At 43.2% G+C, this 24,097-nt stretch overlaps 1 protein-coding gene across 4 annotated transcripts in view; it reads right to left on the bottom strand.

Annotated features, from left to right (window-relative positions):
- Positions 1–24,097, bottom strand: part of stk32c (serine/threonine kinase 32C) — a 298,054-nt gene that overhangs the window by 12,957 nt on the left and 261,000 nt on the right. For 3 of the 4 annotated variants that reach the window (XM_078413690.1, XM_078413689.1, XM_078413688.1), the window contains exons 6-11: positions 23,888–23,977; positions 20,350–20,453; positions 20,141–20,257; positions 910–1,035; positions 573–704; positions 69–136 (exon numbers count right to left, since the gene is read on the bottom strand). In XM_078413690.1, the coding sequence (XP_078269816.1) occupies positions 69–136; positions 573–704; positions 910–1,035; positions 20,141–20,257; positions 20,350–20,453; positions 23,888–23,977 (637 nt within the window). Of the gene's footprint in view, positions 1–59; positions 137–572; positions 705–909; positions 1,036–20,140; positions 20,258–20,349; positions 20,454–23,887; positions 23,978–24,097 lie in introns of all 4 variants that reach the window. The other variant, XM_078413691.1, reaches the window with a different exon arrangement.

The following is a 24,097-nucleotide window of genomic DNA, read 5'->3' on the forward strand; positions in this document are numbered from 1 at the left end:
CTGAGATTCAATTTAAGATATATTAAGCAGCTTAATGATTAATGATCGCATTTCCTTACCATACTTACTTTTCTCTGTTGAAGATCATGAACTCTTGTCTCACTACTTCTAGACACTCTTGCAGATACTCATTATCCTTTCAGAGAAATAAGGAAAATAAAATCACCACAAACGTGCAAAGGACAAAAGAATTCTAACTTTGTACACTGCTTCTATGGAGTGGTGGCTGCACAGTTACATTATAGATGAAGCATTTGTCATTCCCTTACATATTACATGAATGTGTATATCTACATGAAATAAATACAGAATCCAATGGTAGCATATTCAGTTGCAACAGACAATAACTGAATCAAGCATGAGATTTCCCTGTCATATTTTGTTATTTTGTTAGGTGGATAATGCAAGCTTTGTACAAATCCCCTCTGCACCATAATCCCTTGGACAGATCTCGACAATCATACATTGTGCAATGTATGTGGATATGCATGTCTTAGTACAGGTTAGTATGTGACATAATGAGAAGGTTCTGCCTTGAAGAGCCACTTAAGTAGACTTTCCCCCAGACTTACTGACTGCGAGCTATCCTTGCTGTTGTCTCTCGACTTGTTCTTTGCCAACCTTTTCTTCTTCTTGTGCAGTGGCTTGGATTCCAAAATCATTTCTTCCAGCTCAAAGGTGGGGTCACAGTGCAGCCGACCTTTCTGTTTAAAAGGAAGAATGGTACCAGTTGAAACCAAAGCCAAGCCAATTGTTGGGAAATTAGATTACTACTATTTTGCTTCATTTTAGAAACAGTAATCTTCCTTGCAAGAGGATTAGCAACTTACACTATCTATTTTAAAGACTTAATTTTAATACCAAGGTTTAGAATTTACTTGCACTGAGCCAGGCATTTCCTTTGCTTACGTTTGGAACAAAGCCAGGCTCCATCTTCTTCTCGGAGACGGCATCCCAGCTGACATCCGATAAGTAAGAGCAGCTCTGAATATCTGAAAGGCTGGAGAGACGATGCTCTGGTTTGACAGTAAGTAACTAGAAACAAGCACAGCATTTAATTTGGGATTTATTAATACTGCGCATTTATCAGTTGCAGGTTAATTGAATAAACTTTTCATGAAATAATCATTTGAGGGCATTTTGACTTTATCCGTACAAGGTCACTTTCTTACAAACACATGGGGATGCCACATCTGAAGCCACAGTAACAGCCTGAACCCACCAACCTCCAGTAGTTCCATGTTTCTAGGGGAAAGATTCTGAATGAGACATTTGCCTTTGGTCCCCATTTACTCAACTTTATTGAAGGTTAAGAATGAAATATGAAACTATTACGATTACATTGATACTATACTTATGATAAAAAAGCACACAGAGGTGGTGCAGCCAGAGACCTGGGTTTGATCCTGATTACAGATGCTGTCTGGGGGAGTTTGCACGTTCTCCCCGTGACCATGTAGGTTTTCCCTGGGTGCTCCGGTTTCCTCCCACCCTCCAAAGACGTGCACATTTGTAGGTTAATTGGCTTTGGTAAAGTTTGTAAATTGTCCCTAGTGTGCTAGTGATGGGGATCGCTGGTCGGCGTGGATCCTGTGAGCCAAAGGGCCTGTTTCCAGCTATATGTTGAAACGAAACTAAACAGTGGTGTATAAAAGCTGAAAGTAATAACAATATGGTATAATGCCATCCATAGGTCACCAGTCTAAGAAACATAAGGCCTGGAGAAACCCTCCAGGGAAGAATATTGAGGCTTATTGCAATGTTGCTTAGTAAGAAGAAATGCAAGGTGAAAAAAATGGACACAGGAGGAACCAAATAAGATTGGGCAATGAGATCAATTTCCAAGTAATATTAATACAGTACTACTCCCGAAATTCAAGTCCCTTTATTCAAGTGCAATAATAGTTGTCGTCGTGGCTATCCCTCGAGGTCGAGGATGATGTTCTACGTTCCATTGTTTTTATGAACTCTCAGGTGGCTTATGAGTCCACTCCTGGCTTTGAAAGTTCTTTGGCATCCAGGGCAGGTAATTCCAGATGTCAGATCGGGCGTTGGTTGTTGCTGCCTCTCTTTCCGTTTATTTCTCTTTTCTTCTAATTCTGCGCATGTGTTGGCTTCGAAGGTCACTGTTCCTTTTTGGATGGTAGTTCGCCAGACTTTCCTGTCCCAATTGTCGATTTCACATAATAATAATAATAATAATAATAATATTCATTTATTGTCATTGCAACGAGTACAACGAAATTAAAAAAATAGCCAATCCTGACGGTGCGTACAAACATATATGCAATAAATGCAAAAACAAATAAATACATAAATACAATTAAATACAATTAAATTAAGTACAAGATTTTTTAACGGTGTTGCCTAGTGCAAAGGTAGTGTTCAGTTCTCGTATGGCCCTGGGGTAAAAACTGTTCTTAAGTCTGTTTGTTCGGGATTTGATCGACCTGAAACGTCGACCAGAGGGCAGATGAACAAACAGACGGTGGCCGGGGTGGGATGGATCTTTTATTATTTTGCCTGCTCTACTGAGGCAGCGTAGGCTGAACAGGTGCTCCAGGGAGGGCAGTGAGCAGCCGATGATCTTCTGGGCCGTCGTGATGACCCTCTGAAGGGCCTTCCTGTCCTTTTCTGAGCAGCTGGCATACCAAGTGGTTATACAGTATGCCAGCACACTCTCGATGGAGCAGCGATAGAAGGACAACATGAGCTTCTCCTGCAGGTTGGTTTTCCTGAGGATCCTCAGGAAGTGGAGTCTCTGCTGTGCCTTCTTTACTGTGGTGATGGTGTTGGTAGACCAGGTAAGATCCTCTGCGATGTGCGTACCCAGGAACCTGAAAGCTGGTACCCTTTCCACACAGACCCCATTGATGTAGAGTGGGTCGTAATCTCCACTGGTTTTTCTAAAGTCAATTATAAGTTCCTTTGTTTTGGAGGAGTTCAGGACCAGATTGTTCACTGAACACCATGCTGCCATTTCTTCATGCTGGCTTTTAAGGCGTCTTTGAATCTCTTCTATCGTCCGCCTCTTTTACGTTTGCCTTCTTTAAGCTGGCAGTAGAAGGCTTGCTTTGGTAGGCGCTCGTCTTCCATCCGAACAACATGACCGCTCCATCTTAGTTGGTTCTGGATGACGAAGGCTTCGATGCTTGATGTTTTCGCTTCATTCAGCATGCTGATGTTGGTTCTTCTTCTGTCTTCCCAGCTGATATTAGTACATCAGCTAAAAACAAGAGGGCTCGTGGAGAATACAATGTGCTTCGGCCACATGAATAACATTTCATGTACCTATTTTTAATAGACTATAACACTGTCCAAAACAACCTGATCGCATTAAAGCATTTGCTCCTTTACAACACTCAAAACACAGATCCATCACGGGAAATGTCAGCTTCACTGGGGACGGGAATGGCAGCAACGACTGCTTCATGAGAGGGGAACAATGAGTTCTCTCTCCTCTTGTGGGTACAGATTGTCCCATGAAGCATGCAGTTCCAAAATGCATTAGGAGGAGAAGTCCAAGCCAACGGCCAACCTAATACGTAAATCCAATAGGGAAGCAAATTTGAAGTCTGATAAGTAATTTTGATGGAAATGTCTAGACTGTGGGTGCTGGAGGTCGGACGGGACCGCGGTGGGTGCCAAAGGGGCTGCCGAGAGGGAGCCGGAGTGGGGGGGGGGGGGGGGGGCGCCGAGAACAAAGGGGGACCATTGGGGACTAAATGGAATACTTTGTAACTTTGTCAGCACCCTATATGTGGCGGCTCTTTGCACACCTTGAGTATGCGAAACAAAGAATCTCACTGGGACGTGTCACATGTGATAACAAAGTATCAATCATTCATTTGATTTATTCACAAAATGCGGGAGTAACTCAGCAGGTCAGGCAGCATCTCGGGAGAGAAGGAATGGGTGACGTTTCGGGTCGAGACCCTTCTTCAGACCCGTCTCGACCCAAAACGTCACCCATTCCTTCTCTCCCGAGATGCCGCCTGACCTGCTGAGTTACTCCAGCATTTTGTGAATAAATCGATTTGTACCAGCATCTGCAGTTATTTTCTTATATCAATCATTCATTCATTCGACTCAACGCTTTCTCAGGGATTACTCACTGAAAATTACAAGAAATTAACAACGTTACTAGCACACTTCAAAAGAAAAGGTTAATTACTGTAGCAATGAATATTTTAACCAAAAAATAGATCATGTAACATCGGGCATTTAACTCTCCGCTATTTTCCTTTGTAGTTCACTCTCTATTTTGACATTGTGAGCTTATTTGTCTCTTCTTAATCGATACTCATTAGTCACATCTTTGAGCAGATGAAGTGTCTGCACCTGACAGAATTTGAAAGCAGGCATCTTTGGCAGGGATAATGTCAACAAACAGGCTGAGTAGCCAGTCAGTCTGAAGAATTCTGTTAGACCGCAAACCAGGCAGTAAAGAGGACGTGTGTAGGAAGGAACTGCAGATGCTGGTTTACATTGAACATAGACACAAAATGCTGGAGTAACTCAAAAAGGTCAGGCAGCATCTCTGGAGAAAAGGAATAGCTGCCATTTCGGGTCAAAACCCTTCTTCAGAAATACATGTTCTTTAACTTTGAATAAATATGAATTTATGGTGAAATACCAGAAGAAACTTAAAAATACAATAAACCCTCATTGCTATGGCCCAGAAGGGAGTGAAATGGCATCTGTTATTGCCGATTGTCCGACATACCTGGGTAGGGTATGACCATTGTATATAGTTGTAACAAATAACTGCAGATGGAGGCTAATACACAAAAGGACATAAAGTGCTGGAGTAACTCAGCATCTCAGGCAGCATCACTTGTGAACTTGGATAGATGATGTTGGGATCCTTCTTCAGACTGAGTCAGTCTGCTGAGTTACTCCAGTACATTGTGTTGTTTGACCATTTAGCTACGGGTCGATGCCGCTGGTCTGTATCAATGAGCCGTTCTTCACCCACTGCATGGTCCGCTGATACGGCTGTTCCAATTTTAACATTATTCATCTTCCCTGGACCACTGCCCAATATTTGCTGATCGGCATCTATTATACAACACTGGGTGGCGCCACCAGCACTGGCTGCCTCGCCAACAGTCAGTCTGTCCTTTCTACTGTTTTTTAAATTATTTTAAGTATGTGTTAAAGTATGTTTTAGTGTTTCTCGGTTTGTTTTATGTGGGGGGTTGGGGGGGGGGGTGGAATTGGGGGAAACTTTTTTTCAATCTCTTACCTCGATGGAGATGCGATTTTTCTCCGTATCGTATCTCCGTCCCCACTGCGGCCTAACATCGTGGAGTGGTGCGGCCTTTGCTGGAGACCGGCCCGGCGCGGACTTTAACATCGCAGAGCTGCGATCCTTTGCCGAGGATCGGCTATGGAGAGCTCCAACCGCGGGGCCTGTGGACTTTAACACCGTGAAGCCCGCGGTCTCTGGTAAGAAGAGGCCGACTCGGGAGCTCCGATGCTGCGGAGAGAGTTTCAACCGTCCCGACGCCGGAGTCTCGATCATCCCGACGTGAGGGCTTCGAACATCGGACCGTCGGCAGCGGCGACTGCGGACGGTTCAACAGCCCCGACCGCGGCTGAACAAAGAGGAAGCTGATTGAACTTTATTACCTTCCATCACGGTGAGGAATGTGGATTCCGCTGTGGTGGATGTTTATGCTAAATTTTATTTTATGTGGCTGCGTGTATTGTTGCTTTTTACTTAGTATGGCTGTATGGGTAACTCAAATTTCACTGTACCGCAATTGGTACATGTGACAATTAAAATGAATCTTGACTCTATTTACACTAATTGTATTTTACTCAGAAGTTGCAGCTGTTTATTTCAGATTTGTCCAGTTTTCTAGTCACAAACATAATTTCTTTTTAAGGGAGGACTACCTGAGGATTATTAATGGTGCTACATTTCGTGGTTCAAACTAGTGCGAAGCTATTTTTATATTATTCCCTCATAAATTAAAGTTAGAATTTTGGGGCAAAATCAGATATAAAAAGCAATGCAGTAACAGAGCTACAATCCTGGGCTGCTATCTTTCCAAACATCCCCCTCACCTTTCCATTAACCAAGTACTCTGTCTTAAAACTGTTACAATTTGTTTCGTTGGGATGCTGTTGTTTAAATTAATTAAATTATTGCATCGTATGGGAGGCACATTCCCAATCTCGTTGTACCCCTGTACAGTGACAATAAAGATATATTGGAGAACAGAATATATAGCAAAGTCCAAATTTTTTTACTACTGACAGCCAAGATTCCATCATATCGTGTGCCCCGCTGCCAATTTTGGAGAGTACACTCATATATTGTATTGTATTGTAAATAGTAAACACAGAACATATATTTTAATCCATGGCTTGATTTTAAAACTGCACTCTTCCAGCAGGGAGCGTCACACTATCAGTGCTTTACAGGCAAGCAGCAAATGATTATAGTCCATTTTAAAGGAGGTAAAATCATCTACTATTTCCGACCTGGATTATTATTTCAGAAATATGGAAGGGACTTTCATCTACGATGCAACTCTGCTTCACTCTTGCCAACTAAGTGTTTATAAACAATGCCCAAATATCCCACGGATTGTAGGCTAATGCCGTAAGTGCCGACAGAGATGATGAAATAGCCTTTAGCAGAATGGTTTCATTGCTTCTTTTATGTGCAGGAATTACTTGTGGTTATTTTACTTCCTTGCCTTATTGCCCGAAGTATCGAAGTTGCATTCAGCTCCCAAAGCATTAAAGCCATTCATTTGGAAGTCCCATTGTAGAGAAATTACATTTTGTAGTATTAATTGGACAGCAGAAGCAGGAAATGGGGTCAAACGAGAGCAGTCAACTTTGTTTTATTCCACTCTTATGCCTATCCCATTTTTACGATCATTTTCACCTCATGATTTGTTGCGAGTAAGTAAAGTCACTCAACATTCACTGCAGAACCAGGAACTGAGGACAAGCTTCACATCAACATACCTTTTATTTTAAATTAAAGAGTGTAACTGGAGATTAGCACTGCACAAAACAGTTACTTCCAACAATCGAAGATAGACACAAAAAGCTGGAGTAACTCAATGGGTCACACAGCATCTCTGGAGAAAACGAATTGGTGATGTTTCGGGTCGAGACCTTTCTTCAGACCATCTACTTTGAACTATCATTTGTCAAGTGCAAAGCCAATGAGGGAAATACATATTATTTTCCACTCATGAAATTACTAATGAATAGCACACATTTATACAATTACAGAAGGCCAGGAGACTAGCCAGCCTATCTTGCTATTGACTGTGCCATAACATTAATCTTACTCCCCTTACCTTATAGCCCTGCAAAACATGAACTAAATCCAAATTGGAGGAACAGCATCTCATATTTCACTGGGGCAGCTTACAAACGAGTGGTATGAATTTTGATTTCTCAAATTTCAAGTAGCCCCTGCGTTTCCTCCCTCCCCCACCCCAGTCGCACCTGCTTCTCGTTCTCACCCAGCAAACAGCTAACAATGGCCTGTTTCCTTTATCATTGTTACTTTTTTTACATATCTTTCATTCATTTGTTCTATATCTCTCCACATCACCATCTACATTTCTCGTTTCCCTTTCCCTTGACACTCAGTCTGAAGAAGGGTCGAGACCCGAAATGTCACCCATTCCTTCTCTCCCGAGATGCTGCCTGTCCCGCTGAGTTACTCCAGCATTTTGTGTCTATCTTTGGTTTAAACCAGCATCTGCAGTTCCTTCCGAAACATGAAGTGATTGTGTTTAATCAATGGCTGCTACATTTTCTCACTATGCTCAGTGCTAGCAAGATGATTCATTGTAGATTGCCATATTCCAATTTGGCTAAGTCTTTAACGTGGTGCTGGCTTGGAATGTAAGTTTCCATTTTTTTAAGTACTTTCAGAAACCAGGTGCCAGATGTGCAGAAGGTTTTGATTAGCACCTAGCTTGAGCCGGGATCACAAACATGCCGTGGGACACCTTCAGACCTGTTTTTCAGAGGCTGATCTTCCGGATTTAACAGTTATTTAAATTAAACTTGGCCTTGGTAACTGTTTTTGACATATTTATAAACCTGTAACTATCAAATCAATTCAGTCTATCTGTAGTTTTTGAAAATGGACTAATTGGGACATCCAGAGGGTATAAATTAAGGTAGTATCTCCCAAAGCTGATGAGACATGAAGAAAATAATTAGCGTAGCAGAGTTGTGAATTATTCCCGATTTCAGTTCTCCAGAGTCAGCAACTTCAACACGGCTAAATTTCCACCTTATGTTGAATTGTTTATCTGCCCCTCCATTAATAAATTTGATATTGACACAAAAATGAATGTAATGTCATCTTCCCATCTAAAGGCATGCAATCAAAAAGTGTCAAAAGCAATTTTTTACTTTGAAAATGGGTTTTCTGTTCATGTTGCTAAATTCATCTTGCGATCTATCATGTGCTCAGAGAATATGTTCACAGTGGAATTTAAAAGGATGAGAGGGGATCGTATCGAAACGCATAAGATTATTAAGGGGTTGGACAAGTTAGAGGCAGGAAACATGTTCCCAATGTTGGGGGAGTCCAGAACCAGGGGCCACAGTTTAAGAATAAGTGGTAGGCTATTTAGAACGGAGATGAGGAAAAACTTTTTCAGTCAGAGAGTTGTGAATCTGTGGAATTCACTGCCGCAGAAGGCAGTGGAGGCCAATTCTCTGAATGCATTCAAGAGAGAGCTAGATAGAGCTCTTAAGGAAAGCGGAGTCAGGGGGTATGGGGAGAAGGCAGGAACAGGGTACTGATTGAGAATGATCAGCCATGATCACATTGAATGGCGGTGTTGGCTCAAAGGGCCGAATAGCCTACTCTTGCATCTATTGTCTATTGTCTATTGTCCCTTAACCAAAGTGACCTCAGATACAGGTGCCTAAAGCCTCTTAAGAAGCAGCTTAAAAAGGGACTTTTATTGTCATGTTTAAAATCTGGAATGGCATTTGTAAGAAATATTAATTATGGATAATGTTTGCCAATAATAATAATATATAGCAAAGTCCAATTTTTTTTACTACCGACAGCCAAGATTCCATCATATCGTATGCCCTGCTGCCAATTTTGGAGAGTACACTCATTTCTTGGAATATACATTATATTAATTACTGCAGAAAATTCTTGCTTGAATCGGCCAATGCCATGTATTTGAAGCAAAGGAAAAAAAAATCTCCTTAACGACATACGTACAAATCTTATGCCACGTCACCTACATTCTTCACATTGAGTGGGTGTCCTGGGTTGTTAGGGACTGAGCTATTTACAGGTGTTGCTTCAAATCTTTCAACCACATTTAAGTTGCTATTATTCTTTCCTATTTACTGTTGTGCAGAAGGCCTAATCTCGGGATGACTGCAATGGAGCTACAATGGGAGTCAAGCATGTCTATGGTTTCAAACAAAGACCGTGTCAAAAAAAATCAGGTTTTCTAGTAAACGCACTGCAACCAACTACTACAATCCTAAGGTGATGACATTCTTCCCACTGTATCAGAGCTGCGTAGGCTTCAATTTTCAGAGGACATAGTAGTAATGTATGCCATGTGCTCCTTGCTGATCTGCACTGGGTCCTGTAACATCAGTAAATGTCCGCATCAGTTTAACTTTGATGCATTGAGCTTGTCGTAGGCTGTCATTGGGGACACAAGGCAAGCATCTGTCTGCAGATGTACATGCAAGTAACAGATGACCTGTTAGTTCAAGCACACAATTTCATCACTCTCACTACAGGCAACCATGGATAAAATGTGCAAACTCTAATTTTTGCAGGAAGACTGAGGGGAGGGGGGAGGGGGCCGCCATTGGCGGAGTGGGAACATGTGGCCACTGGCTGCAGCAATCGTGGACAGTGTAGGCCCGGGCGCCGCCTAACGGAGGTTGTGTAGCAACCCGCCTCCCGCCCGGGCGGCCGCCATTGGTGGAGCGGGAGCATGTGTCCGCTGGCTGGGTGAGGTCACGGGAGGCGGTGACGATACCGTTTGTCCCTTATTTGGGAGTGAGGAAGTTGGCAACCCTAAGTGAGGGGGAATGGGAAAAGGGAGTGAAAGGAAATGGGGAGAGGCAGAGTGTGGGTGACAGGGAGAGTCAGAGTGAAGGATTGGGGAGAGGCAAAGCGAGGGGATTAGGACTAGAGAGAAAAAATGCAGTTAAAATAACAAATTAAATCTTTTTACCAGCACTGAGTAGAAACGATCAAGTTTACATTATGCCATACTATGCAGCAGTTTTATTTTCTCAGCTATCACACCCGAACAGGTTTGTGTTTATACAGATCCTTCTGAAGTTACTGACTGGGGAACATAGGCTAGGGTAGAGAAATGTGTAGGAAGGAACTGCAGATGCGAAGATAGACATAAAGTGCTGGAGTAACTCAGCGGCCCAGGCAGCATCTCTGGAGAGAAGGAATGGGTGACGTTTCGGGTCGAGACCTATCTTAAAAAATGGCTGTTTATTGCAGAGCGCAGATCTGACAAGGGCACTTCCCCCCCCCCCCGTTTGCCAATCTATTTCTTAACATAAATACGGTTGATATGAATATCCAGGAGACTGCACGGGATGGGGTGTAATTAAACACACATAATTTGTCACAGGTTTGAGCTTTGCATTTTGCTCAGTTGCAGTACCGGACAATCATCCCTGGCCAGCTCCATCTTTGAAACTGACAAACACGCTCAAACAGATTGTCTTTTCTTTAAAGACAGGGTCAAAGAAGGGTCTTAAGAAGGGTCTTGAACTGAACCGTCACCCGTTCCTTCTCTCCAGAGATGCTGCCTATCAGGCTGAGTTACACCACCATTTTGTGTCTATCTAGGGTAGAGAATCATTGCTAACCTTTTGTTTACACATTTACCTTCGAACCACTTGACTGGAAACCACAAGGGTCTGGAATCTACCCGAGCTTTCAACAGGTGTGACTCGAGTTACAGTTGTTTGACGAACAAGCAGTCAAGCAATCTCTATATTCAACAGGTACGGCTAACTCAAAACCCTCACCCCATGGCATGCAACCATTAATGAGCCGGGATAGGGAAGAATCAACAAGAAATCAGCTGCATAGCAGGTGCACTGGCATTTGGAGTGCTCTGGCATCCATTGAGCCAAAACCATTTCGGCCACCATGTGCAATTTTCTAGCATGGGGAGCCACTATCTGCTAGCATGTAGCAAACATTTGGTAGCACTCTCCCATAACTTTCTAAACAGTAAAGCCCATGGATGAAAACAATTGTGAATAATAAATACTCAGAACCAATTGAATTCATGATAAGCAGGCAAAGTACAGACTTGACGAAGCTTTAAGAGGTTATTTAACCTTTGCTCATATTGCTATGGTGTACAAATTAAATCCCCGGGATGGTCAGAAGGATGAAATCACATAGATTCACAGAGTTATACATGTCAGGGCCTTCGGACCATCTCATCCAAGCCAGCCAAGATGCCGATATACGCTTCTCCCAAAACCTGCATTTGGCCCATGTCCTTCCAAACCTCTCCTATCTATGCACCTCTCCAAATACCTTATTTGTTTGTAACTGAACCATTACAACTGCAATGTAACTGCATCGGGCTCTACAACCTCTCCTGGCAGCTTGTTCTCTACACCCACCATTCTCTGTGTTGAGAGACCTGCTCTGTAGTACCCCTTTAAATCCCTCCACTCTCACCTTAAACCTATGCCCTCTAGTTTTAGACTGGCCTAACCTGGGGAATAAAGACCGTGGCTATCTTCCGTATATATGCCCCTCACAATTTTGTAAAGCTCTACCAGATTACCCATCGCTCCAGGCGAAAACAGCCCAAAGAGGTCCAATCATATTATTCATGTTGATACAATTAATCGACATGATTTATAATTACCAGCCAATATTTAAATGTGGTAAAATTAATTAGGATATTATAATTGAGTATTCAGTTGATATAGAATGACCCACATTTCTCCTTCTAATGGGACCCACAGTTGAATTGGACCAACTAATTAAAATGTTAAGTAAAATCCGTCAAATAGACTTTAAAAATAACTTGCGTTGATTTGAAATCCTTTTCTGATATTAATCACATTTGCATTGTTTTAGAGGAAATATGGTCCAAAACTCAATGACTTAAAATTTCATTTTTCAATGAATTCAATGAAACCAAATTCAAATTCAATGCATTAAAATATAATTACCAGAAGATTTTAAAAGTTGCAGTAGGACTGCCATTTTTAAATCACAATCAGCACTATTATTTTACTTCCCCAAAGACTGCTGTGTGTGGAAACTAGTGAGGTCTGCACGAAATGTTTGTTGTCATTTTTGCACAGCATTTGGCATTTTGCAAATTTGGTGTAAGCACAGCCGTTAGATGGAAGAACAAAACACAAAGAAACACAGACACCATCCCTGCGACAATGATAATGGGAGAACATGGTGAGGAAATGAACCCCAGGATTCACTGACCAAGGCTTCAAGGTTTGCAAGGAGGACAGCCCCAGTAGGACATCAGCCTTTGTGCCAGTGAGTCCAGGAGGTCAACTACAACATCAGAATCCCTGGGTGGAACTCGTGGCACAGCTGATCATGGGTATCCTAAGTAATATACAGCATGGACAGCGGGCTGTCTTCCAGCAGCTAGGTGGCAATCATGAGTTAACAGTAGCCAACGTCAAAGGCTAATAGAACGAGAAGCAATCTGACTTTATGAGGTGGACTGTGTGATTCCTCTAGATGATCCAGTTTTTTCTCACATCCAAGAGACATGGAGGTGGTTAGTTGTGGCCACTATAAATTGAGCTTAATATGCAGATAAGTGCTAGAATCCAGGAGAATTGATAGACAGAATGTAGACACAAAAAGCTGGAGTAACTCAGCGGGTCAGGCAGCATCTCTGGAGAAAAGGAATAGGTGACGTTTCAGGTTGAGACCCTTCATCATTCTGATGTCTGATGAATGGTCTTGACCCGAAACATCACCCACTTCTCCAAAATGCTGTCTGAGTCGCTGAGTTACTCAGCTTTTTGTGTCCACCTTTGGTGTAAACCAGCATCGGCAGTTCCTTCTTACACAGAGTTGATAGACACGTGGGGGGAAATAAAATGGGATTAGGGCAGATGGGTGCTCGATGGTCGAAGCAAACTTGATGGGTCAATGGGCCTGCTTCTGGGTGGCATGATGCTAAAGTATGTCTCATGGTATTTCAACATGAAATAAACTGTATATTGCCAGAGCAAATTGAAAATTTGCAAATTGCAAATTGAAAAAGCAGATCATGTATTCAACAAGTTACTTTTATTTTTAATGCTTCCTGATCGAATATTTAACTTTATCATTTTGGGCTTTTCTGCAGAGCTATTAAATAACAAATTTTCAGTGCAGGTGAATTTCCTGTGGCATAAATCAGTGACCTGTCTGGTAAGCAACTGATTCAATTATAGGCAGTATCAGGCACTTCTAATTTTCATTGTGCCTTCTACAAAAGTGGCAACAATACTTGTTCAGCTATGTGGTGCCGAGTAGTCCAGGCAACCAGGCTAATGTTGAATCTATTGGCTTTTATAGGAAGGGCTTTATGTGGCCTGGCGCAATGATTCTTTTGTGTAGGAAGGAATTGCAGATGCTGGTTTAAACCGAAGATAGACATGAAAAGCTGGAGTAACGCAGCAGGACAGGCAGCATCTCTGGAGAGAAGGAATGGGTGACGTTTCGAGACCCTTCTTCAGACTATGATCCTTTTTACGAATCTGCAAGACAATGGATAATATCTGCCACGATGCGTGCCCCTATTAAATTGTAATATGAAAATTACTATTTTCTAAAATATTTAGTTTAGAGATACAGCGTGGAAACAGGCCCTTCGGCCCAACGAGTTCACACCGACCAGCGATCCACACACATTAACGTGATCCTACGCACACTAGGGACAATTTACATTTACACCAAGCCAATTAACCTACAAACCTGCACGTCTTTGGAGTGTGGGAGGAAACCGAAGATCTCGGAGGAAACCCACGCGGTCACGGGGAGAACGTACAAACTCCGTACGGACAGCACCTGTAGTCGGGATGGAACCCGGGCTGCAAGAGCTGTAAGGCAGCAACTCTACCGTTGTGGCACCGTGCCGCACGATTATTAATTTTGAATAATAATAGAAGAGAGACTTTAGGAGTATTTTAATTATATTATCTGCATAGCGGTTAGGCTTGTATACACTGGAATTTAGAAGGATGAGAGGGGATCTTATCGAAACATATAAGATTAAGGGGTTGGACACGTTAGAGGCAGGAAACATGTTCCCAATGTTGGGGGAGTCCAGAACCAGGGGCCACAGTTTAAGAATAAGGGGTAGGCCATTTAGAATGGAGATGAGGAAAAACATTTTCAATCAGAAAGTTGTAAATCTGTGGAATTCTCTGCCTCAGAGGGCAGTGGAGGCCAATTCTGAATGCATTCAAGAGAGAGCTAGATAGAGCTCTTAAGGATAGCGGAGTCAGGGGGTATGGGGAGAAGGCAGGAACGGGGTACTGATTGAGAATGATCAGCCATGATCACATTGAATGGCGGCGCTGGCTTGAAGGGCTGAATGGCCTCCTCCTGCACCTATTGTCTATTGTCCATTGCATTTGCTGGATTCAATGCACATTCAGAATTATAACTAGCTTGTGAACAATAGTGGATGTTTGCACATTAGCATATATCTGAACACCACAGCTCTATAATTTACCAATCAATAGCTGCTGTTGATGACTTATTGTTTAGACTGTAATGAATAACATGCAATATATTTTATGACTAAGAATCCTTGGAACTGTTCCTCTCACTGTTCCTCAGTGAAGCTTATTTTCCTCTAAATTAAAAGAATATCATTGCACCATTTGCAGTGGTACAAGTGCAAGCAACATGCCAATATTATGTATCTTCAGTTTCTAAAGACATTAAATTTAATGATAAATGGAAATAATTCTGACATAAAACTATCAGTGTGAAGCAATTTTGTTAGTCATGCACGTTGTTATGGCTCAATGCGATTACAAGTCAATATTGATGGCAGTTAACATGACTGAGAGTTGCATCAGTTGTAAACGCATACATTGATTACAGCAAAATGTAATATCTACAATGCAAGCACTACCTAGGAGTTATGTCCGTCTTTCATTATAGTACTAAATTTAATCTTCTGTCCTACCATTCCCCTTCCTCCTCAAATAGCTCTATTATATTCTCCTCTGCCACAACACACTTCACAACTGCTACATATTTTGACTTTGTGCTTTTATTTATGTTCTCACTCTAATTCGCGCACTGACCAGATAAGCTTGTTTACAGCTTAACCCTTTGGTCACCCAGGTTTTACCTTGTCTGAGAAATACCTGAACCCACCCGCACCCCCCCCACCCCCACACCCCATCTTCCCCATTCCATTACAAACACCTTTTGTCTCCCTCCCAGCTCTGAAGAAGAGTCTTCCACCTGAAATGTTAACTGTTTCTTTTCCCACAAATGCAGCAGACTGACTTAGATTCCCAGCATCTGCAGTTTATTTGAGACTCTCATTGACACGGATCTAATTATCTCACATGAAAACTGCATTTGCAGCATATCAAAGATTCCTTCCCTCGCCACCTTCTGGTACCACCTACAGTTGGGTGGCATCTTCGGACTTGGTTGCTCTACTTTGCCGAAGACAGGCACAAAATGCTGGAGTAACTCAGCGGGACGGGCAGCATCTCTGGAGAGATGGAATGGGTGACCAATGAAAAGTTGGGCCTCACTTTATATCGTTTTCATCACAATCCCAGATCTAGACTATTGTGTTCCAGACTCAAGAAGTACAACTTGGGAAATTCTGTTGTATCCCTCTTTGTCCTTCTCTTTTCTAATTAAATACAGTAATAATAATAATAATAATACATTTTATTTATATAGCGCTTTTCATATACTCAAAGACGCTTTACAGAGATTTTGAGAACATAGGGAAATGAATAAATAGATAAATAAGTAAATAAATAAATGAACAGAGAAAGGAGACAGAAGGTGAGGTGACCTTCAGTGGTTGAAGGCAGTACTGAACAGGTGAGACTTCAGCGATGTTTTGAATGTGGTGAGTGTGGGGGAGTCTCTAACGGTTTGGGGTAGTGAGTTCCATAGGGTGGGAGCAGCGATGGAGAAAGCCCTGTCCCCCCAGGATCTGAGTTTAGTCCGGATGTGGGGGGATAGGAGATTGGCAGCGGCAGAGCGGAGGGTGCAGGTGGGAGTTTGCCTGTGGAGGAGGTCGGTCAGGTAGGATGGGGCCAGGTTATGGAGGGCTTTGTAGGTTATGAGGAGGATTTTGTACTGGATTCTCTGGGGGATGGGGAGCCAGTGGAGTTTATAAAGGACGGGGGTGATATGGTCACGGATCGAGGTGTGTGTGAGTAGACGGGCAGCGGAGTTTTGAATGTATTGAAGTTTATTGATGATTTGTGAGGGTGCGCCATAGAGGAGGCTGTTGCAGTAGTCCAGACGGGAGGTGATGAAGGCGTGGATGAGGGTTTCTGCAGCTGTGGAGGAGAGGGATGGACGGAGACGGGCAATGTTTTTGAGGTGGAAGAAGGCTGTCTTTGTGATGTGTTTGATGTGTTTGTCGAAGGAGAGGGTTTGATCAAGGATGATTCCAAGATTCCGGATGTGAGGTGAATTAAGTACCAATTCGCCAGAGCAGGGGCACTCACATTCTTTCAGACTGCCGATCCTTCTATCACCATTCAACAAGGAAGCCACTGAGCTCATTAGTGAAGGAGTCGAGACATTACTGGGTGGGCACAAGACTGTTACTCCAATTTGCGAACATTTTCACAAATATAATGAATCACCCATCCTGGTTATTATAATTCATATAAATTTGCGCTGCGTTATAATGAATACACGGCACGTAATCATGCCCTGCCCACTTTGTGGATGCTAGTTTCTCTTTACACAACTACATCTTTACATTGCTTCATCAAACACAGTCAGGATATTCTCGTCTTTTCACTCTCAAATATTTTAATAACATCAAAATAATGCCTGCAGGGAATTAAGATAATTTCCTGGCTTCCGTATTTAATGCTTGTCTCTATAACATACGCATCCCATTTGCTTTTTTTCTACCGGTATGCAATTGCATAGAACATAAAACAGAGAACTAACTGTACAGCACAGGAACAGACCATGTGGCTCACAATGCCTGTGCCGAACATGATGCCAAGACCAACTTACGTCCCCGCGCATAATCCATATCCCTCCCTAATCATAACCCTCCACTTTCAGGGGGTTATAGATTCGGACCCCAAGATCTCTCTGCATATGAATGCTGTTGAAGGTCTTGCCATTAACTGTATATTTTCTCCTTACATTCAACCTCTCAAAGTGCAACACCTCACGCTTGCTTGGAATAAATTCCACCTGCACATCCATGTGCCTATTCAAAAGCCTCAAAATTCGCCTATTGTATCTGCCCCCACCACCACCCCTGACAGCATGTACCAGGCACCCACTACTCTCTGCGTAGAAAAACTAGCCAGCACATATTCTTTAAACTTTGCCCCTGGGGCTCACGTTGTCGACCTCCCCGTGGTGAGCCCTGTCAACTGACCTCAGTCAGGCGAACGACAACAAACAGAGACAGCAGAAGCAGAAGCAGCTTCATAACTTCTGCTGCCTCAAACGCAAGAAGAATAGACAATAGACAATAGGTGCAGGAGGAGGCCATTCGGCCCTTCGAGCCAGCACCGCCATTCAATGTGATCATGGCTGATCATTCTCAATCAGTACCCCGTTCCTGCCTTCTCCCCATACCCCCTGACTCCGCTATCCTTAAGAGCTCTATCATATCATATCATATCATATATATACAGCGCGGAAACAGGCCTTTTCGGCCCACCAAGTCCGCGCCGCCCAGCGATCCCCGCACACTAACACTATTAACACTATCCTACACACTAGGGACAATTTTTACATTTACCCAGCCAATTTACCTACATACCTGTACATCTTTAGAGAGTGGGAGGAAACCGAAGATCTCGGAGAAAACCCACGCAGGTCACGGGGAGAACGTACAAACTCCGTACAAACGGCGCTCGTAGTCAGTACAAACTCCTTACAGTACAGCACCCATAGTCAGGATCGAACCTGAGTCTCCGGCGCTGCATTCGCTGTAAAGCAGCAACTCTGCTGCGCTACCGTGCCGCCCAACTTACGTCCCCGCGCATAATCCTGTTGAAGGTCTTGCCATTAACTGTATATTTTCTCCTTACATTCAACCTCTCAAAGTGCGACACCACCTCACACTTGCTTGGAATAAATTCCACCTGCAATTTCTCTGCCAAACTCTGTAACTGTTCTATATCCTTTGACTGTATACTTTGACAGCTTTCCTCAGAGTCCACGACTCTACCAATCTAGGTGTCATGTGCAAACTTACGAACCAACCCATCTATGTTTACATCCAAGCCATTTATACATTGCATAAACAACAGTGGTCCCAGCATAGATCCCTGTAGAACTCTACAGGTCCAGCCCGAATATCATCCTTTCACCACAATCCTCTGTCTTCTAACAGGTTATGAATAGATTGTGAGTAATGAATCCATACGATGTTGCTGGTCATCTGTGCATTTTATTCTTCTGGATCAGCCAACCATGAGGGACTTTATCAAATGCCTTACTAAAATGTATTTAGACCATATTCACTGTCCTAGCCTCATCAATCACCTTTGTGGTCTCCTCAAATAAGTTAGTAAGCCGTGACTTGCCACGTACATAGGTAAGCTGACTGCCCCTAATTAGCCATTCTCTTCCAAATGCAAGTAAATCTCCACTGGGTGGCACCAGCAATGGCTGCCTCGCCAACAGTCTGTCTGTCCCTTTTCCTCTTCGTTGTTTTTTTAGTATGTGTTAAATGTATGTTTTTAGTGTTCTCTAGCTTGTTTTATGTGGGGGGTGGGGGAAACTTTTTCTAATCTCTTACCTCGACGGAGATGCGATTTTTTTTTTCCACATTGTATCTCCGTCCGCACTGCGGCCTAACATCGAGGAGTTGGCGGCCTTCGCTGGGAACCGACTTCGAGAACTCCACCGCGGGAGCCTGCGGGACTTTAACATCGCGGAGCTCGCAATCCCTTTGCCAGGGATCGACCTTTCAGCTCCACCGCGGGAGCCTGCGGAGTTTAACATCACGGAGCTCGTGGTCTCCGTTTAGAGACCAACTTCAGGAGCTCCAAGCCGCAGGAGCTTCGACCACCTGGACGCGGGGGATTCGACCGCCGGCTGCGGGAGCTTCGCTCGCCCCGATGGATGGTTCGACTGCCCCGACCGCAGGAGAAAATGAGGGAAGAACTTTAAACTTTATTGTCTTCCATCACAGTGAGGAATGTGGGGAACCCGCTGTGGTGGATGTTTATGTTCACTTTTATGTAGTTGTGTGTCTTGTTGCTTTTTTAGCATGATTTTCTTTAGATTTAGAGATACAGCGCGGAAACAGGCCCTTCGGCCCACCGAGTCCGCACCGCCCAGCGATCCCCGCACATTAACATTATCCTTAACACTATCCTACACACACTAGGGACAATTTTTACATTTACCCAGTCAATTAACCTACATACCTGTACATCTTTGGAGTGTGGGAGGAAACCGAAGATCTCGGAGAAAACCCACGTAGGTCACGGGGAGAACGTACAAACTCCGTACAGATGGCGGCCGTAGTCAGGATCGAACCCGAGTCTCCGGCGCTGCATTCGCTGTAAGGCAGCAACTCCACCGCTGCGCCACCGTGCCACCATATGGCTGTATGGTAATTCGCATATCACTGTACCTTGATTGGTACACGTGACAACAGAAGACCTCTGAAACCTTTGAAGTGCTATCCCGAAGAAGCCTCTCCCAGAGCTTCCCTACCACTGACAGAAGGCTCACCATGCTATAATTCCCTGGATTCTCTCTACTTCCTTTCTTGAGCTAAGGAACAACATGATCTACTCTCCAGTCCCCTGGGCCCTTGCCTGTGGCTAGAGATTTATTTCCAGACTTCTCTTAGGTTTCTCCAGGAAAGCAAGTCGATAGCCGATATAATTATGGAACTCGTACGAGGCAATGAAATCTTACCTTTCTCAGCAAAGTAACAACTTCCTTTGTCCAAGTACAGGAGTATTGTACACTGACTGTACTGAACAACTGAATGAGAGATTCAACGGTAACAGTAGAATGGATATCATAGGGTCTCTGAAAAAAAACCAGACTATTGTCAGCAAACCAGAGCAAGGTCACCATCAATAACATCAAATTTAAAGTGCAACTATTGGAGAACAATGTACCCATCCTCGAAGAAGTTCATAAGCAGTGACTCCCAGTGACCACCAATCCACCTCAAATGAGTATCCGGTCCCACCATCGACAAAGGAGTGAAAGATCTCTGGAGCTACAAACAACAACAGCAGAATGAATTTAAGTGCCATAATAAGTTAACTTTGAAATCCTTATCATTTATTATTTCGGAAAGAAAAGGAGCCACACGGAGAAATAAATAGGAAGAGTTTCAAGTAACAATTTGTGTGGAATCAGCCACAATTGCTACTCTTTAGGTAGGAGAAAAAAACCAACTTGCAGATGCTGGTTTAAATCAAAGGTAGACACAAAATGCCGGAGTAACTCAGCGGGACAGGCAGCATCTCGGGAGAGAAGGAATGGGTGACGTTGCGGGTCGAGACCCTTCTTCAGCCCCGAAACGTCACCCATTCCTTCTCTCCAGAGATGCTGCCTGTCCCGCTGAGTTACTCCAGCATTTTGTGTCTACCTGCTGCTCCTTAGGAATCCACAGACAACTCTACTTCTTAAGGGGGAGAAAGAAATCATTGCTCTCTTTGCCGCACAATTCTAATAGGAACATTTTTTTTTCGACACCTTGAACCATTTCATTTTGTTGCAGAGCATTTGTTGCTGGCAGGTGTTCAGCTCATTGCCAAAGTATGAAATAAACACATTTACAGAAAGTGCTTGCATAGTCATTACTTTAAATATGATAAAATGTGAAGAATGAGTAATCTTTCCCTACGTGATGTTCTATAATGCTGCAAGGTCAGCTGGAACATTCAAACCTGCCAGAAAGCACAAAGAGTAATGGCTGAGATGGCACCAGATCCACTCATCTGCCCCCTGCTTTACCTGGCCTGGAAGTCTCCATTGCTAATACTTGGAAGGTAGAAATCATGTTACAAAATCAGGAACAAGCACAAAATGTAATGATAATTACTTACTTTCAAAATGAAATCTGTAGATGCTGTGAACCAAGACTATCAAAATGATTGCACTATTTCTACCGTTATTCTCTTTTCAGCTGTACAAGAAGCAAAGAAAATAATAAATTGCTCTTGTATTTGTTTTGCATTATAACTGGTTAAAGTTGGTTTTCTTGCACGATAGGCAGTGGGGCAACACTGCAGTGGGGCAGTGGGGAATTTTAACCTGTCAAAATCAGCAGATATGGAGCATCAGAATGTTAGAAGGCTAAATATTTGACCCCAAGCCACCTGTAATTTTGACAAAGTTAATATAGGTGGAAGGACACCAACCAGCTTCTAGGTGCTGAGTAGAAACATTTAAATATTAGAATGAGGCTTGGCAACTCACATTAAATCCTCTACTTTAAATATAACCCATTCCCTGCTATTTCAGATTTTAGAATTTTTTTAGATTTTAGAGATACAGCGCAGAAACAGGCCCTTCGGCCCACCGGGTCCGCGCCAACCAGCAATCCCCGCACATTAACACTATCCTACACACACTAGGGACAATTTTTACATTTTACCCAGACAATTAACCTACAAACCTGTACGTCTTTGGAGTGTGGGAGGAAACCGAAGATCTCGGAGAAAACCCACGCAGGTCACGGGGAGAACGTACAAACTCCGTACAGACGGCGCCCGTAGTCAGGATCGAACCCGAGTCTCAGGCGCTGCATTCGCTGTAAAGGCAGCAACTCTACCGCTGCGCCACTGTGCCGCCTTCAAACCGTTTTATTTCTCTTTTCCCAGTTCAGGTAGAAGTTTATGCCCAAGTTGTTAATTGGTCCTCTCACCACAGATGTTGCCTAACCTGTGCAGAATTTCCAACATCTTCTGTGTTTAGTTTAGATCTTCTGCATCTATTTTTTTGGATTAAAGGTAAATCTTCCATCACAGTGAGGAATGTGGATTCCGCTGTGGTGGATGTTTATGGTAATTTTTATTTTATGTGGCTGCGTGTCTTGTTGCTTTCTACTTGGCATGGCTGCATGGTAACTCAAATTTCACTGTACCTTAATTTGTACATGTGACAATTAAATTGAATCTTGAATCTTGAACTTGAATCTTGAAACCTTTGACAGCTGAGGTTTGTGGATGTGGAGAACCAGTGCACAGAAGATTAGCCCTTATCTTCAAGATCCAATGTATCTGGAATTCCTATGGTGGATTCCACTCTCCGCCCATAACCCCATTTTTCCAATCACTTCCACATCTCTAAATTAAACTAAACTAATGTCTCTAAGCCTCCTCTATTCCTTTTCTCTGTGATCTACCCTTCAACCTTTTCTGATGCTTCTCACAATTCCCTGGCTTCTCCATGGGGTGCTTGCTCCATCACCTCTCTGCCAACCAGTCTGCCTAGCTATGGCAAGGCAATGAAATCCTGCCTCTCCATCCCAAAAGTTGCTTCATCTGGCTATCCAGGCCATAGGTACTCTTCCCGATTCAGAGATAACCCTCACAACCCCTCATCTCATGTAAGGATGAAATTAATGTGCTCTTTTGAAGTCAAGGCAAGCATTGATGAGATGTAATGATCTCGAACAAAGCAGGAAGTCTGGTAAATTGCAATCTCAACAAGGAATTGCTGAAACACAAGACGCATGAAAAGGAAGAAGTTGTAAGGGAAGTGCATAGATCACACGTGCATGGATCAAATGGCCTCCTCTGGTGTTTGATGGTATGATTCTCTGATGTATGATGAAGAGACATCTTGTCCTTCTTGTTCTATTCTCCATATCACTGTGAAATGCAGAGTAGAAAAATGGACTTTTCTCCAGACCATGTTAGTATTTTTCAGACTATCGCTGGAAACTGTGAATGTTAGTCTTCTTTAGATCATAGACACAAAATGCTGGAGTAACTCAGCGGGACAGGCAGCATCTCTGGAGAGAAGGAATGGATGACGTTTTGGGTCGAGACCCTTCTTCAGACTGAAGATGTCTAAAGTCCGAGTCTGAAGAAGGGTCTCGACCCGAAACGTCGCCTGTTCCTTCTCTCCAGAGATGCTGCCTGTCCCGTTGAGTAACTCCAGCATTTTGTGTCTGTCTTCGATTTAAAGCAGCATCTGCAGTTCTTTCCTACACTTATGTTAGTCTTCTCTTCTGGGAAGTCATAGGTGGAATAGAAACATAGAAACATAGAAAATAGGTGCAGGAGTAGGCCATTCGGCCCTTCGAGCCTGTACGCACCGCCATTCAATATGATCATGGCTGATCATCCAGCTCAGTAGCCTGTACCTGCCTTCTCTCCATACCCCCTGATCCCTTTAGCAAAAAGGGCCACATCTAACTCCCTCTTAAATATAGCCAATGAACTGGCCTCAACTACCTTTTGTGGCAGAGAATTCCACAGACTCACCACTCTCTGTGTGAAGAAATATTTTCTCATCTCGGTCCTAAAAGACTTCCCCCTTATCCTTAAGCTGTGACCCCTGGTTCTGGACTCCCCCAACATCGGGAACAATCTTCCCGCATCTAGCCTCTCCAACCCCTTAAGAATAGAGAGAATCCACAAAGGAGATCAGAGTCAAATGATCAATTCTAAGTTATAAAATCTAATGAATGCTCACCCATGTATGGCTTTGTTCCAGCCAAAGCAGTCGCTCTTTCTCCATCTTTAATAATTGTTGCTATGTTGAAATCTGTCAGATGCGCATGACCTGGAAGAGTGTGCTTGTTTAAAAACAGAGGCATCAGGCAACACAAACACCAGAGACGAAAAGAACAGCTTTGCATAGTATTTACTGTCAGGTGCAAAACATTAGAGCTAAATCTATTAG

Source organism: Rhinoraja longicauda, chromosome 16 (genome assembly GCF_053455715.1).
Source record: "Rhinoraja longicauda isolate Sanriku21f chromosome 16, sRhiLon1.1, whole genome shotgun sequence".
In the NCBI taxonomy this organism is placed as follows: domain Eukaryota; kingdom Metazoa; phylum Chordata; class Chondrichthyes; order Rajiformes; family Arhynchobatidae; genus Rhinoraja; species Rhinoraja longicauda.